Below are 16,841 nucleotides of genomic sequence, written 5' to 3' on the forward strand. Positions count from 1 at the left end.
TGATTTTTCCACAGATAGATGTTCTTAGACAAAAGGATCTGAATGTGGGATGTGAATGTAACCATATTTGCGAACAATAACAAACCCATCACTGTTGTGTCCTCAAGCAAGGCACCCTAAAAATAAAAATTGTGTCATTATTTACTCGCCTCCATGCCTTTCCAAACCTGCATGACTTTCACAAAATGAGGCACAGCATGTTCACGTTGTTCTGTTTTTCACATAATCAATGTACATGCTGGCAAGGAGCTGCCAAGCTGCAAATATGACAACAAATCTCTAATAAAACGTAAAAGTAGTCTACTGTAGATGCACCCTGGAGAATTTACTAAACGTCTTTGTGTTCCACGGAAGAGAGAAATTCGTACAGGTTTGGAAAGACATGAGAGGAAATAAATAATGACAGAATGAACTAAATTACAACACTTAATAGCCTGAGTGGGATTATCCTGTTAAAAAGTTCATGCACATTTTGCAAACACAACAGCAAGACACTGATTGTCAATGTTGAAAAATGAGGCACTGCATTAGACAGCGAATAGGTGTGAAATGTCAGAAGAACCAGTTAATTGAGACTAGATTTCAGAAGTTGTCGATGGGTGAAACATCCCTACTGCTATCAATTTATTTTGAGTCTGTAACCTTCAACGATACAGTATCTTTACATGTCAGCTGTACAGCACTCAGCCCAATTAGAAGTGAATAGCAGGGTTACATAATCTCTCCTCAAGAATGTACAGTATGTGGTTATGCTAACTTTTAGCTAATATCACATATGTGACTCTGGACAACAAAGCCAGTCATAAGGGTCTATTTTTTGAAATTGAGATTTATAAATGAGCTTTCCATTGATGTATGGCTTGTTAGGATAGGACAATATTTGGTTGAAATACATCTATTTGAAAATCTGGAATATGAGGGTGCAAAAACTTTCAAAGTTGTCCTTAGCAATGCAAACTACTAATCAAAAATTAAGTTTTGATATATTTATGGTAGAAAATTCACAAATGATCTTTTGGTACATGATCTTTACTTAATATCCTAATGATTTTTGTCAATAAAAGAAAAATCGATTATTTTGACCCATACAATGTACTGTTGGGTATTGCTACAAATATACCTCTGCGACTTAGGCTGATCATATGTGACCCTGGACCACAAAACCAGCCTTAAGCCTCAAATGTAGCTCAAATTAGTCAAAAGAAGTGTAAAGGTACAGGTTCAAACATACATTCACACGTTTCTCTACACTCAGATTAACAAAATAAGGATGGGGGTCATTTTGTGCTGGAAGTCCAGTCAGATGGATCTCAGGAGGAATAGCCATTTATATTCAGTTATCATTCAGCACAAGAGACATTGCAAATTGCAGTGGCTCCAAGCAAACACAGGGCTTACTTTAAATGTAGCCGCTACAACAGAAGCGCATCTATATTTAAACTTGTTTATGAGAGCCGAGACCTAGCAGAACACCTATGTGAGATAAAACAGACCTTCTACCTCTATCTTCTACCTCTTATAGACCATCAACACTAAGAAGAAATATACAGTGGTCTTGTGATGCAGGTTTGCATTGTGAAAATTATAAGAGGCAGGTCGACAGCAATGCTTATAGTATTACAGATATGCATGTAATACATATCAGGCATACTGTCTTGGAACTAAACTTAAATGCAGTAAATTAGCTGCATTTTTAGAAGGTTTTGTCAGTTGCAAGACAATGGAAATTGTTGAGGAAGGCAAAAATGTGTTGTGAACAGCCCCTCATGCCATAATTTTTGCTTTCTGTGCAGACCCCTGAAAATATCAACAAGAGCAAGGCTTTAGTCATGTGGGTTTGCATGGGTATCTTACGGCATGGCTGTTTGGGTATTTTTTAATGCATGATGTCCTGTGTGTGTGTGTGCGTGCTAATGGCTATGACAGTAATAGGAGACAGAAGCACTCAGCTGTTGCTGGACCTCATGTGTCATCCAGCACAAAGGATAGTAAACAGAAAAGAACATCTGCGTTTTTAAGCACACAACTAAGCAAAAAGCATATCCACATGCATGACGCATACCTGAGTTTGTGTTAGATTAATGCTTTGTATGTGGGGAAATATCAGAACGCTATCTTTTCTATGGACGTCCTTGACTGATCGCCCATGGACGCCAACCCCAAAAACCTGGGAGAAAGAGAGAGAGACAAAAACTGTTTCAAAAACTGTTTTTAACATTGATGATAATAATAGGAAACGTTACTTGAGCACTAAATCAGCATTTTAGGATGATTTCTGAAGGATCATGTGACACTGAAGACTGGAGTTATGGCTGCTGAAAATTCAGCTTGCCATCACATGAATATAAAACACTTTAGCAGAAAACACAAAGCATTAAGGGGGTGAAAACTTTTTGAACTTGAAGATCAGGGTAAATGTAACTTATTTTGTCTTCTGGGAAACATGTAAGTAGCTTCTGTAGCTTCTGAAGGGCAGTACTAAATGAAAAAAAATAAATACTGTAATATTTAGGCAAAATGAGAAGAATGTACACATCGTCATTCTGTTCAAAAGTTTACACCCCTGGCTCGTTTTTCCTTCTGGAGCATCAGTGGATGTTTGAACCTTCTGTAATAGTTGCATACGAGTCCTCAGTTGTCCTCAGTGTGAAAAGATGGATCTCAAAATCATACAGTCATTGTCAGAAAGGGTTCAAATACACAAAAATGCTGAAAAACCAAAGAATTTGTGGGACATGAAGGATTTTTCTGAAGAAGAACAGGCAGTTTAACTGCTTAGGAATAAACAAGGGACTCGTGAACAACTATCACTAAACAAACAAAAAAAAAATTCAGGTAACAACACAGTATTAAGAATCAAGTGTATGACAACTTTTGAATGGGGTCATTTTTATGAATTCAACTATTATTTTCTCTTGTGGACTATATGTAAATGTCTTTTATGTGAAACATCTTATTCAGGTCAGTACTAAATAAAAATAACATGCATTTTGGTAAAATAATTAACATTTTGCAGATTCTGCAAGGTGTATGTAAACTTTTGACTTCAACTGTACATAGAAAAAAGAACACCATAGTACACCATTACTGTTTAAATAAATGCAGCCTTCTTAGTGAACCAAAGCAACTTTCGAAAGGTAACGCAATAAAATAATTAGTAGGTGTTTCTAAACTTTGGACTGCTAATGTAGACATTGTATTTCCATAAAGTTTTGTTTCTTCATACATAAAAAAGTATGATACAGTGGTGTTATAGCTTTTATCAAGTCACCAGGAAGTTATTCAGAATGAAAACATGACTACAGAAGGTAACAATTTACATAAACTCAATACTAAAATATATATATTGCTTTGGTGATTAAAGTCAGTTTGTTTGATGACAGTCACACAGTATCACACTATTCTTGTTATTGTAAAGGATTCTGTACTTTTAAGCTTGTTGCTCATCAGTATTGTAATATAAACTGTCCTACATTTCCAGAAAAACACTGTGACCTTGATTCAATTAAATTTGTTGACACAACCACATTTTAACAAACAACTGAAAGAATGTTGGCATGAATAAGAGAGACAAAGAAGTAAAAGTAAAACAAAGCACACATAAATTGTGCCGGGCGGCGCTCTGGTCATGAATATTAAAGGATTAGGTTACTCCCGAATTAAACATTTTCTTCTAATTTACTAACCCCATGTCATCCAAGATGTTCATGCTTTTCTTTCTTCAGTTGAATAGAAATTATATATAGTGGACCTCAATGGGGATCAACGGATTGAAGGTCCAAATTGCACATTTCAGTGCAGCTTCAAAGGGCTCTACATAATCCCATCTGAGTAATAAGGGTCTTATCTAGTGAATCGAACTGCCATTTTCTAAAAAAAAAATGTACATAATTTTTAACCACAAATGCTTGCCTTGCACTAGCTCTATGACTTCATGCATTATGTAATCACGTCTCGGAAAGGTCTCGCGTGACGTAGGCGAAGTACCCAGTGTTTAAAAAGTGAACGCGCAGAGACTATAGGTCCTTGCACACTGAGTCTGACATATTCAAATGCTTTTTTTCCGTATCCTCATTCTAAAAAAGAAAAAGAAAAGAAAAAATTACAGAATGGAGTCTTCAAGCATTGAGGAAGATCTATTTCTCTCCCTCTTCTAAAAAAAAAGAGAAAAAGAAAGAGGAAATATTTGGTTCATACAATCCTGAGATTGCATACAGAGAAAGAAGAGTTCAACCTCTTTATCAAAAAGCTGCAGGATTATCCAGAGCGATGCAAAGTTTACTTCATGATGTCAGTGGCTCAGTTTGATGTTTTGCTAGCAATCTGTCTTTATATTCCATCTCTTTGTATTCCTTTTTTTTTTCGTTATCTTGTCATTGCTTCGTGCTGCAAGACAAGTGGAGCAACTTGTCAGACGCCATTCTGGATTTTGGCGTTTGTACGGTGACTCTGAATTGTCAAAACATCTCAAAAAGCTTGCTACACATGCGAAAAATGCAGAAAAACTAACCCGTTGCAAATTTTTGTATGATGGACAAAAGTTTCAGAGGCAGTGTGTATAGGTGATTGACACAACATGAGGTTAAATCTATTTTTTAACGTGCAAAAAATTCGGACGGGCGTGCAAGGACCTTAAGTTAAACGGCCTTTGCAAAAACTCAAAATAATGTTAGAATTTTGAAGGACACAGATTGCGTAATGCGTGAAGTTGTAGACGTTCATCACAGAGCTAGTGCAAGACGAGCATTGTGGTTAGAAAGTATTTGTCTATTTTTTTTTTTTTTTTTAAGAAAATTACACATCGTTTCGCTAGATAAAACCCTTATTCCTCGGCTGGGATCACATAGAGCCCTTTTGAAGCGGCAATGAAACTACAATTTGGTCCTTCAACCCACTGATCCCCATTAAAGTCACCATATGGAGAAAAATCCTGGAATGTTTTCGTCAAAAACCTTAATTTCTTCTTGACTGAAGAAAGACATGAACATCTTGAATCACACGAGAGTAAATTATCCAGAATTTGAATTCAGGATTGAACTAATCCTTTAAATTTGTTTCGTAATATGTACTTTGGTTGAGGAAAAACAAAATCTTAAACGATTGCCAACCGTGGGAATACCATTTACCACTGTCATTTTATGCGCCTGGCTAGCATTGCTTTTGCACTGCTGCCAAGCTAAATAAACCTCTTTTAAATATGAATGTCTTCCACATGTCCCCCTTAGTATACCCCAGAGTAAAAATATGTCTATATGAAACATCTTAAGTGAAAAAGTGGCTGTGTAATAGTATAATTTTATAGCACTTGCCTGGTATGATATCACCCCATGGGTTGAAGTGTTAATAAATAAAGAGATTTCTTCATTGCCCTCCACTGTGGGGAGGAAAATGATTTTAAAAGATGTTCTCCCTCTGGGTGGAATCACCTGTAAAGCAAAAGAAAAAACACTGAACAACAAGAAACACTGGATTACATTTATACAGGACAATGGGAGTGATTACATTGACGTAGAGGAAGAGAGAGAGCAAACTAAATGTGAAATGGGGCGCATACTTACCCTTCTGTGGAAAGAAGGCATGTGAAAATGTCTGCTGGATGTAAACACCGAGAGCAGAGAGACTGGGAGCTCTGGGCTCGGGTTGTGGATATATATGGTTTCAGCTCTTGGCAGCCCCACCGGCCTGCAAAATGACAGATCCACATGTTAAAGAGCGAAACACAGCATTATAGACTCCCAAATCATTTTCATCAGAATGTTTCTGTTAAAGCATATCACTGTGAATGCAACCATTGTGAAATGGAAAAACTGATCTAAATGACTGATGTGTCAGGGAATGTTTTGCTTTCATAAACATTCTTTTCTTGAAATATAACCATGCTCAAAAGGAGATCGTTTTTTTCAGTCTCCAGACTCAAAGCACACACTTCCCCAAAGCATCATAATGAGAACGGTTCACAGTGTTACAACACTTGAGCAAAGATGAAAGTAAATGTCACTCAAAGCCGCATACGTCTATTAAAAGACTTGAGTTGACCTTTCAAAGCTGATTCTAACCACAGAAAGCTTAGCAGCTCAGCTCTTTACGTTATGATGTTCCTGTGGTCAAAAGTCAACTTCAAAAGAGGTGCGTGAATATCAGCATGTAAGACACGACAGCCAATAAAAACCACTGAAGATGCTTCGCACTACTGAATCTCAAGTGTTTATATGTGTCCGACTAGGCACACTACATCTTCAGTTACCAAAACTCAACACTGCTAATGGACAGACTAAGTTTATTAACTTGTCAACTTCAGTCAACAGTTATTTATTATTTACACTGCCCTCCAAACGTTTGGAAACACCCCTGGCAAAGTGTGGATAAGCATAAATCCTTATCATTGACCCCAAGCACACTTCCAAGCTGTGCATTCATGTCTGTCATGGAATGGCCTCCCCAATCACCCGACCTCAACCCAATTGAGCTACTATGGGAGGAACTGGACCGTGATGTCCATAAGAAGTGTCCAACCAGTGTGAATCATCTTTGGGCAATCCTTCAGGAGGCTTGGAGTAATATATCATATCATAAGTCAATGTGATTATGCAGAGCTGTAATAGCTGCTAATGGTGGATATTTTGATGAATCGAAAATTTATTTTTTTTCTATTCATATGCAGACTGTTTATGTAATAAAATATGTTTTCGTAGTTTGTGCTGTCCCTTATCAGTGCAAAATGATCACAAATTAAAAAGCATTCATACCAATATTGTCCAAAACCCCACTTTTCTAGGGCGATTCCAAACTTTTGGAGTGCAGTGTATCTTCTAAAGAACAGCCCTCAACAACTGTAGAGACAGTTACTTAACTTCTAAAACACTAGCTGCATTCACACCATGTTGTAATCACCGTAATTTTGAGATGACAACATGTGAAGTTCTCGGAGCCGACCACGATTTCTGACTCAGATGTAGCGTCTAAATGAATGTGGTGGTGGTCACACGGTCCAAGTCATAGCTCTTACAACATTTCCAGCTCACAAGTTTTAATTATGAGTTCTGAAAGCATGTGAATGCTTTGGCATTGAAATTGTCGTCATAGAAATGCACAATTCTGAGGACCTGGAATGGCTCAGAGTAGAATGTCACGTGTTGGCATCTCAGAATTATGGTAATTACGATATGACGTGAACACAGCTATTATCAAGTAATAAAAAAATAAAATAAAAAACATGTAGCAATTAGACGGTCTAATTATTTTTTTTTAATTGGATCATTTAAAAATAAATAAATAAATAAAAATAAAAAAAAATCACCATTTTGATGCACCAAACTTTCTGCATCCAAAAGTATTCTGCCAAAAACTTACTTAGAAATATTATGACATAAATAATAATAACAACAACTGCAATTATTGTTAATGTAGGACTCATATTAACGAAAATATAAACATATCTTGTAACAAATACACTACCAGTCAAAAGTTTTTGAACTGTAAGATTTTTTTTTAAAGAAGTCTCTTCTGCTCACCAAGCCTGCATTTATTTGATCCAAAGTATAGCACAAACTGTAAAATTGTGAAATATTTGTACTTTATAGAATACAATTCTTTATGAATCTATTTTAAAATGTAATTGATTCCTGTGATTTCAAAGCTGCATTTTTAGCAGCATTACTCAAGTCGCATGATCCTTCAGAAATCATTGTAACATTCTTATTTGCTGCTCAAAAACACTTATTATTATTATGATGTTGAAAACAGCTGAGAACTTGTTCAGGTTTCTTTGATGAATAGAAAGTTCAGAAAAACAGCATTTATCTGAAATAGATACCTTTTGTAACAATACAAATTTATTTATCATTTCAATCAATTTAAAGCATCCTTGCTACATAAAAGCAAATTATACTGACTCAAAGCTTTTGAATGGTATAGTGTATAGTGTTACAAAAGCGTTTTATTTCAGATAACTGCTCAAAGAATCCTGAAAAAAATGTACTCAGCTGTTTTAAATATTGATAGTAATAATAATAATAATAAAAAGATCTTGAACAGCAAATCAGCATATAGAACAATTTCTGATTGATCATGTGACACTGGAGACTAGAGCCATGATGCTGAAAATTTAGCTTTGATCACAGGAACAAAATTTTATTTTAAAATATATTTAAATAGAAAGCAGTTATTTTAAATAGTAAAAATATTTCATAATATTACTGCTTTTGCTGTATTTTGGATCAAATAAATGCAGGCTTGGTGAACAGAAGAGATCTTTTAAAAAAGAAAAACATTAAAAATTTTACAGTTCAAAAACTTTTGACTGGTGGTGTAAACACAAATGATGACAACGATTAATGTTTTTTTTATTGTTGTATGATCATTTAGGTCTTATTGCTTCAAAATGAAGAAATGAAACTCTTAAAAAATGTGCAGAACAGTTATTAGTCATAAAAAGGCAGAAATGGGCAAACTCTAGGTTGCAAAATTATGCAACACTGTCCAAGCAATGTCATTCCAAGTCTAAGCTGTTGTCTCTCTATGTGTGTCCTAATGGAAACCATGATGGGAGAATGAGGGGTGTGTGTGAGTGTTTAAGACAGATACAAATATGTGGACGGTGGTGCAGAAGCGCTGATGATATTAGCTCCCAGGCGCCTGTTTCTTTCTCTCTCTCACACTCCTGCAGAAAGGTCATGCGCTAGCACACTTGCATCACCGCAGGAACATGTATTAGGAAAAACAAGGTGTAGACTATTACCTGCCTCTGCATACATGTGCAAAGAAACATTACGCAATATGCACTGTGTATTTAGAGAAGATGGTTTCAAAATATTTGTTTAAAAAATTATAGCAATTATTTGGTTTGGCAACATCGGCTGATCTTTAGGGTTTAATTCAATGCAAAATTTATAGATACTTAAGATAAAACAGTGACATTTTAAATTCTAACTCACTATTTTTTAGCTTGCAGAAGACATTAAAGCCATTTAGATAATATTGCTTTTTTGTGTTATTTGCATATGTAGCCTTGAGGTATTCCTTAGGTAACTTCTTTCATGCAGTAATGTCTGGATTAAGTTACTGATTAAATATTGAAGTACACTTTTTTTTAAAGATAGCTCTTCCATCTCTAGTCACTTACAAATACAATGTTTGTATCGCAATTGAAAACCAAAGAATCATGAATCAAATGGATATTCTGTCAACAAAGATTTACAGCCCTACTGAACATACAAAGCTGTCATGTTTTCAAAGCCTTTCATAAATATTGAATATATATTAGATGTTTTAATTATCAGCATCAGATGATGCGTTTTTCAATTTGAAGTGGGACTTTTATCTTGACAGCACTGAGAATGGCAGCGTCTGAGCACACAGAGCTCTCATTTTTGTCTTCATTAGCTTACTAAATTTATAGCTTTTATATAATATCAATATTCAACTATAATAGCTCAAGTAATTACAACTTTAAACCCTAAATTTGACATTATTATCTCTGTTTCACTACTTGTGATTGACATGTATGCACACGCCCCAAGTTTAACAAGTTTAACAACAATGTGAACACTTAAATACACACTTCATGTTAGGACGAGCCTTCTGCGAAACTGAAATGCTCGGATAGCAAAAATATTATATGTAAATTATGTCCTGGCAAAAAGTGATAGCTTGACAAGGTCATAAGCAAAAATGCTGGCAATTTAGGTTGTGTTCACACTTGTAATTCAGTTCTTTTGGTCCTGATCTGCTTAGCATTCACACTGGCATTTTTGACAGCGAACCAAAAGATACCGAAGCTAAAGGCAAAGTGATACGTTCCCAACCTGATCGGTTGGGCTGAATGATGTATGACACTCCAAACAAAAGGAAAAGGTGCGTCCGACTTAAAGCGGCGCTGCATGTGTATTACATCACAGTACCCATTCGGTGCCACTTTAAGCCGTCCGTTGGACTAATAGGCATGCTCATTGTTGCTCCACGTGTGCCCTCTGCTCATTTTGTTTTGGATACACCACTTGGTCCCTGCATTAAAATCATGTCGCATAGCGTTGCGCCTTGTCATAACTTCCTGTTTTTGGTTTGTTTAGAAGTCTTTTGGTTTTATTCAAACCGCATTTGAGAGTCCGTTTGGAAGCGGACCGAGACCCATCTTTTTAGCGGTCTCAGTCCTCTTCTTTGGTGCGCACCAGGGTTCGGATGGAAGCATTCACATTTACTTAAATGAACCGCCCTAACAGAGCAATTGCACCAGACTTCACTTTAATCAAACCAAACTTGACAAGTGTGAACACACCCTTAAACTCTTTGCATTTGAAAATGTGAGTTTATGTTTTTCTTCTTTAGATTAAGGATGGGCGATAAGGCAAAAATATCATATCACGATTTTTTTCAGAAATATCATGTTGGTTTTACTACTTTGCAAGTTGTCTGAGCAGCACAGCCAGACTAATTTCTCTATTTTAAAAACCAAAGCCTTATAAGGTAATAAAACATAAAAGAAAAAGATGTTTAGGATGTTTTAGGCTAAATTGGGCGAAGATTCATGTTTTAATCTTTGTTATTAAAATATAAGAACAAAGATAGACTACATGTTACAAATACACGTAATATACATATAAAACAAACTTTAATTTTCAGGTACAGTAGGTATATTTAATAGAGGTTCGGGACATCATCCGAGTAATTTTTTGGTTAGCTGTCCCAAAAAAAAAATCCCCCAAAAAATGACAATCGGCAGCATGTTTAGTTCTGTCACCTTAACAGCTGCACGCATCTAATATCTACAGGCGCTCTTCCATTTTTTCTCTTAGCGGTTTACTTTCCTCTTTAGACATAACCAACTGTGTTTATATGTGATCCTTGTGTGGTTTTGACAGTATTAGCGAACCAGACGCGAAAGTCCAGGCAGGTGTACGCGTTTATGAAGCGCATGCCAGAACAGCACGCAGACAAAATAACATTATTTACAGGCAAGGCTTTAAACCACATGCAAATAATGTACTTTTGTGATTGTGAATAAGTGCAGTGTCCTGTGAGTGAATCTGTCGTCTTCACCAGTATATTAAGACGGAGGCATGCTGTAGGACGATACTACGATATTTTTTTTAAAAAGCAGATCGTGGAAACAATTTAATCTTCCACAATCAAAAATTGTCATATCGCACACCCCTACTTTAGATGTGCTGTGACCTGCAATTTTAGATTTAAGGTGTGTGTTTACTTTTACTTCATTTATGACCTGATGTAATACCTCTCAAGAGCATTAAGCATCACTCTGCCAAAGCTCTTGATGCAGCAATGACCGCATGAAATTACATGCCCATGACCTTCTTTGAAGCTTTAGAAACTTTCTCCAGCTAAATGACTTCACTAATGAAGACAAAACCTAAAACAAGCATTTTTAGCTTTTAAATAAATTCCCATGTTCACTAATAATAATTATACATTTTATCTGTCAGTTGTTGCAGCTCTAAATCACACCAAGAAAACCATCTGGCTCAGTGTCCAAATAAAAGGTCACAACCACCAGTAATGCTCCCTCCAACTTGGACTATCAGCATTGGAAGAGACATCACAGCTTTCCAAGTCGTTATTTGTTAAGGTCAAACTGACAGCAGTATAGTCGACTCTAAACTCTGCCACTGTTCTTACTTCCATCAGAAGAAAAGAAACTCAGCCATATTTGGTCATCCTGTCTGCAGAGGAAGCCAACTACACTTTTAAAACAGAACAGACCTTAAAATACCATTTTAGGCTTCATGAACAACATCTGCGGCATGATATAAAATAACTGATCAACCGTCATTTTACAAATATAAAACAAATGTTTATAGCAATGCACTTGCAGTAGAAGTCTAGCTAAACACTACAAACTACGTGACTGTTTTGAAAGTATTACCCTTTCCAAAATTTGATTCAGAAATAGACAATATTTCATAATATCATAATAAACATACAGCTTAAAAGTCTTCATAAATCTTTGTATTATATAAATGTGTTAAGTTATATTGAACTCAAAATATGCCTTTAAGTGTCAAGTCAGGATAAATAACCGCATGTGCAAAACACATTTTCTGTAACAGTAACACAACAAAAACCCTTTCACGTCTGTTACTCCATTTCACTCCACCCACAGAATAAATCTCATATGCAGTTGAAGTCAAAAGTTTACATACACCTTTACACCAGTTTATGCAGTATTTGAACCCTTTCCAACAATGGCTGTATGATTTGGTCTATCACTAAATAAAAAAATAAATTAAAAATACAACTGTGGATCATTCAGGTACCAACACAGTATTAAGAATCAATCTATGTAAACTTTTAAACAGGGTAATTTTTTTATAAATTGAACTATTATTTGCTCTTGTGGACTATATGTAAACATCTTTTATGCGTTTTGTATGATCCCTCTTATTTTGTTAAAATAATTAACATTTTGCAGATTCTGAAAGATGTATGTAAACTTTTGACCTCAACTGTATAAAGTTTATATGCTGTTCATATTCTGTTACATTCATCACATGTTCATATGCATAATTCTCGCACATGCTCTGAAAAAAGCCATTTACGGCAATGCAGATGCACATGTACACATACAAAGGTACTTTTTGGTCAAAATGCCAATATGGTCAGCAGCACTAATAAATAAACAACAATACTGACAAAAAACCCATCCACATATGAACATGAACACAATGTTTGGCCTAAAGAAAGAAAGAAAATGCACACTGTACAGCTAATTTTTATCAAAGGGAATTTCTACTGCTTTGAGAAACATTGTTTGTGCAACAATGTCATGCAACTTCTTTTAAATATATATATTAATATGGTTTGAAAAGAAATTACATTTTATGGAGATATAAAATCATATATACACACACCTAAATAACATGCTGGTTTATATATACACCATATAAACTATAAAACACTCACTGTGGTCCGAAATCCAGTGTGGGCGGCTGAAACAGGAGCTGTCTCCCACTCTCCTGTACATAAAACGAGGAGCTGAGGAGAAAAGAAAGAAATACATATGAATGTCAGGCAGACTGATGCTTTTTACATGAAAAGGTTCTTTAAAAATACTGGGAAAGAGAATCAAAACCACCAGAGAGGTTTTGCTCCTCTCTGGGGAAGAAGGGAAACTTTGTATGATGTGCTGAATAGTGTATATACATGAACAAATCAAAACATACTGTATGACTAATGTGTAGTACTACGCAATAAAGCGCTTTAAACTCCATTTGAGTTAACTGAAGATCTTACAATGCAAAACTGATTTAAATCTGCTTTAATAGCCAAGTTTGTTGTTCTGCGCCTGGACTTTGTCTTGAGATGACATTTCACTGGTTTGAAAAGACAAAAGCGAATGGACTTTATCACACAATGTCATCGTTTTACATGCCTGAATGTTAATACACCACAAACAAAGCACATTTGTTGGTAGTTTCAGGGTATGACTTCATTCCTCTTGAGAGCCACACACATTTGCATAATGAGAATATCATGATTTAATATGAACACATGAGATGAGAGACTGAGAATGATAAATGAACTTTATTTCAATATGAAGTGAACTCAACACAGAGTCAAACCAAAAATTATTTAGCCACCAGATCATTTTTTAAATATTTTTTTTACTAGTGGGTGCAGGACACTATAGTTAATTTATGTACGTGAGGATATCGAAATAAAGTAAACTGTGACATATTATAACCAAAAATTCTTTATAAAGTGGACTACTAGTAAAATTGATACAAATTTGGGTCCAAAAAAATAGATGTGACACTTTGACCTGACCATGTTTTGTTACATAACTTTCTATCAAAGTTATCTGACATTATCAAGATGAATTTGTTCTGACACAGTTTGTGTCACATTTTATTACTGTTTTCTTTACTATAGCAAATAAACTTTGATAATGTGAGAAATGTTGAAGGTGTCTGAATACATTTTGGTTAGACTATACAAGTAAGGTTGCAAAATTCAGACACCAAAGCCATGTAACAAACACCAGAGAATCAATTTAATATAGAGCACAACAACTGTGCAAAAGGGTAAAAGGAAACTAAAAACAACAGGAAGTTAAAGTGGGCAGCAGGGCAAAGCAGGCCAAATCATAAACACTTCTGTTTATACTCTCCTAAAACTGATTAAACTGCCTGTTTCTCTGAAAACACCTACTGAAGCAGGTTAACAGTGGAAAAAAGAGCTATGAAGTTGTTCTGAGAAGTTTTCTTGTTGATTTTTTTTAAATGACTGAGCTGAATGAGTTTTGGTACTGTGTGATGACAAACATGACCTGAGGTTCCGTGAAATAAAAAGCTGGGTAAAAATCCATTTTCCAGTAAAGTGCAATCTACTCAGTTCTTACTGAAGAAGTCACTGCATCATGCTTTCAAATTAATACTCTCGTTTTGTAAAAAAAAAAAAAAAAGTGAGTTTCCCTGTATCAGCATTTCCGCAATGCAGAATCTTCAGCAAAATGGCAAAAAATATCCTATTTTATTTGAGTTTTGATTGTGAGCTTGCATATAAATTTGAATATAATTCTGTTACAAGACTGTGTGCTGTAAAATAATTTCAAGAAATTATATTATGTTGTTGTATAAAGTCCATAAAGGCAGCACACAATAACAACATAAATCAAAAATACAGCGCAAGCAGTGTAGTCCAATTCCTGAAATGAATGACTCCTCTGAGTTGGTTAGTTTAATAAATCATTCAAAAAGATGAATTATCCAAATTCATCTAAACCTAATTAAAACCAATTCAAATAAAAGGGAACTAAAAGATTCTGTGAATTGCTACGCAAGGTTGAAACCAGGAGGACACTATTAATTAGGGCTGTCCCCGACTATGAATTTTCATAGTCGAATCAGAATTTTCGAATCTTTCTATAGTCGACCGATAGTCGAATCATCTAGGCTTATGTGCGTGTGTGAATGGGTTGGGAGGGGCACGACACTATAGTCAGCAGGAGGGTAAAACTATTTGTATTTTATTTTATAAGCGACCAAAACTGCCTGCCAACTGACAGACAAACTTATTTAGGTTTAAATAAAAACACAGAACGCGTCTTTTAGTTCTAAAAAGGCGAGGCGCACAGCACTGCCTTTTTTGGTGACTTTTAATGAAAGAGCAGTGTGCTGCGGTTTTTTTTATGTTGCTAAGCAACGACCAAAACAGCTGTCCTGTCAGTCAATTCAAAGGATTATAGCGCGAGAGCTCTAAAATCTTAGTTTTTTGCTGTTAAGTAAACTGTCATATTAGCAGAAACCCTAAATAATACAGCTCCGGGTTACCCACGATAGACACCAAAGGTTTCTCCTCCATTTCTTGCAGTCTCCGGACTTTTTAAGCAACGGTAAACTTTCGCCATCACAACAGAAGGCCCGCCTCTCCATTCATTCGATTGGACAATGGAAAAGAACGCGAATGACGTTGGGCGTTTTTCCGCTCAGAGTTGATTTTTTTTTCAACTTCAGGCGCTCAGAGCGCTCCTGCAAAACGCGAGGCGCAGCAGGCGGCGAAAACGCGAGGTGCCCTGGGCGCATAAACAGCGTGCAGAACGCTCACTGCCAACAGAAAACCAATCAAAAGAGGCGCCTCCAACTGCAAAAACGCGTTCGGTGTGATCGCCGCCATCCCTGCCGTCAAGATGGTCCTCATCTCGTCATGCATCAGGGAAAGTGAAAATTAAATTAGTCACAGGGGTGGTTGGATTTATTTACAAACACGTTAAAAATATTTATTGAACGCTTCTTTCTTTTCACTTTTGTTTTTACTGCATTATCATAATCAAAGGCTGTATATAACTTAATATAACCGTACAAAACCAGTAGTTCTGTGTGCAATTAGACATTGAGCACCCCCATATTGGCAAAATGGTATGATGCTCGTTTCACCCGCGAAGATTCGACTGTGAGATCGGTGGTCGAATCAGGCTCCGCATATCGATGCATCGAATCTTCGACTATTCGGGGACAGCCCTACTATTAATACATATGGCTTAAAATAAATTCATTATACAAATAACTCTTTTAAAAGGGATATTCCACACAAAACTACACACCGTTGCTTCCACTTCCAACTGTCATACGCATATTTAAGACTTCACACTTAGTCACACTAAATCAGCATGAAGTGAATTTGTTTTTAGTGAATGTCACTTAATAGTCAAAAACTGGAGCTCTAGTGGGTTCCAGCGAGTAGAAGAGACCATCGGTTTAATCGTGTGCGAATCCTTCCTCTTTACAAACTGTCAGTGGCTTGTCCAGGCTTTCAACAGCTAGGGTCTCTGACATGAAGACACATATCAGCCTTCAAAACTGATTACCAACAGAAAGAGGAGAGCTCAAGCTATGAATCACTTCTGTACCAGTTCCAGGAAAGAACATATGAAACAACCCAACAATACTTCTACGTATACTTCTCATTCGCAGAGAACATGTTTATTCCTTTGAACAGTTTTTAAACTTCTTCATAAAAGAAAATTTGATTGAACATAGCGAACCAGGAAGAGCATCAAATATGGACTGACTTTCAAAAAAATAAATAAACAAACAGGTTTTCTGGGCCTCATATGTGACCCTGGACCACAAAACCAGTCATAAGGTTAAATTTTACAAAACTGAGATATATACATCCTATGAAAGCCTATAAATAAGCTTTCTATTGATATATGGTTTGTTAGGATAGGACAATATTTGGCCGAGATGCATCTATTTGAAAATCTGAAATCTAAGGGTGCAAAAAATCTAAATACTGAGAAAATCACCTTTAAAGTTGTCCAAATTAAGTTCTTAATGCATATTACTAATCAAAAATTACATTTTGATAGGTTTACAGTAGGAATTTTA

The 16,841-nt window shown here is 35.8% G+C and overlaps 1 protein-coding gene across 3 annotated transcripts in view; it reads right to left on the bottom strand.

Annotated features, from left to right (window-relative positions):
• tmem131l (transmembrane 131 like) overlaps window positions 1–16,841 on the bottom strand; it is a 70,755-nt gene that overhangs the window by 29,643 nt on the left and 24,271 nt on the right. For all 3 annotated transcript variants that reach the window (XM_073842097.1, XM_073842098.1, XM_073842096.1), the window contains exons 4-7: window positions 12,916–12,987; window positions 5,559–5,682; window positions 5,310–5,426; window positions 2,063–2,167 (exon numbers count right to left, since the gene is read on the bottom strand). In XM_073842097.1, coding sequence (XP_073698198.1) covers window positions 2,063–2,167; window positions 5,310–5,426; window positions 5,559–5,682; window positions 12,916–12,987 — 418 coding nt within the window. The remainder of the gene's footprint in view (window positions 1–2,062; window positions 2,168–5,309; window positions 5,427–5,558; window positions 5,683–12,915; window positions 12,988–16,841) is intronic.

Source organism: Garra rufa, chromosome 6 (genome assembly GCF_049309525.1).
Source record: "Garra rufa chromosome 6, GarRuf1.0, whole genome shotgun sequence".
Lineage (NCBI taxonomy): Eukaryota > Metazoa > Chordata > Actinopteri > Cypriniformes > Cyprinidae > Garra > Garra rufa.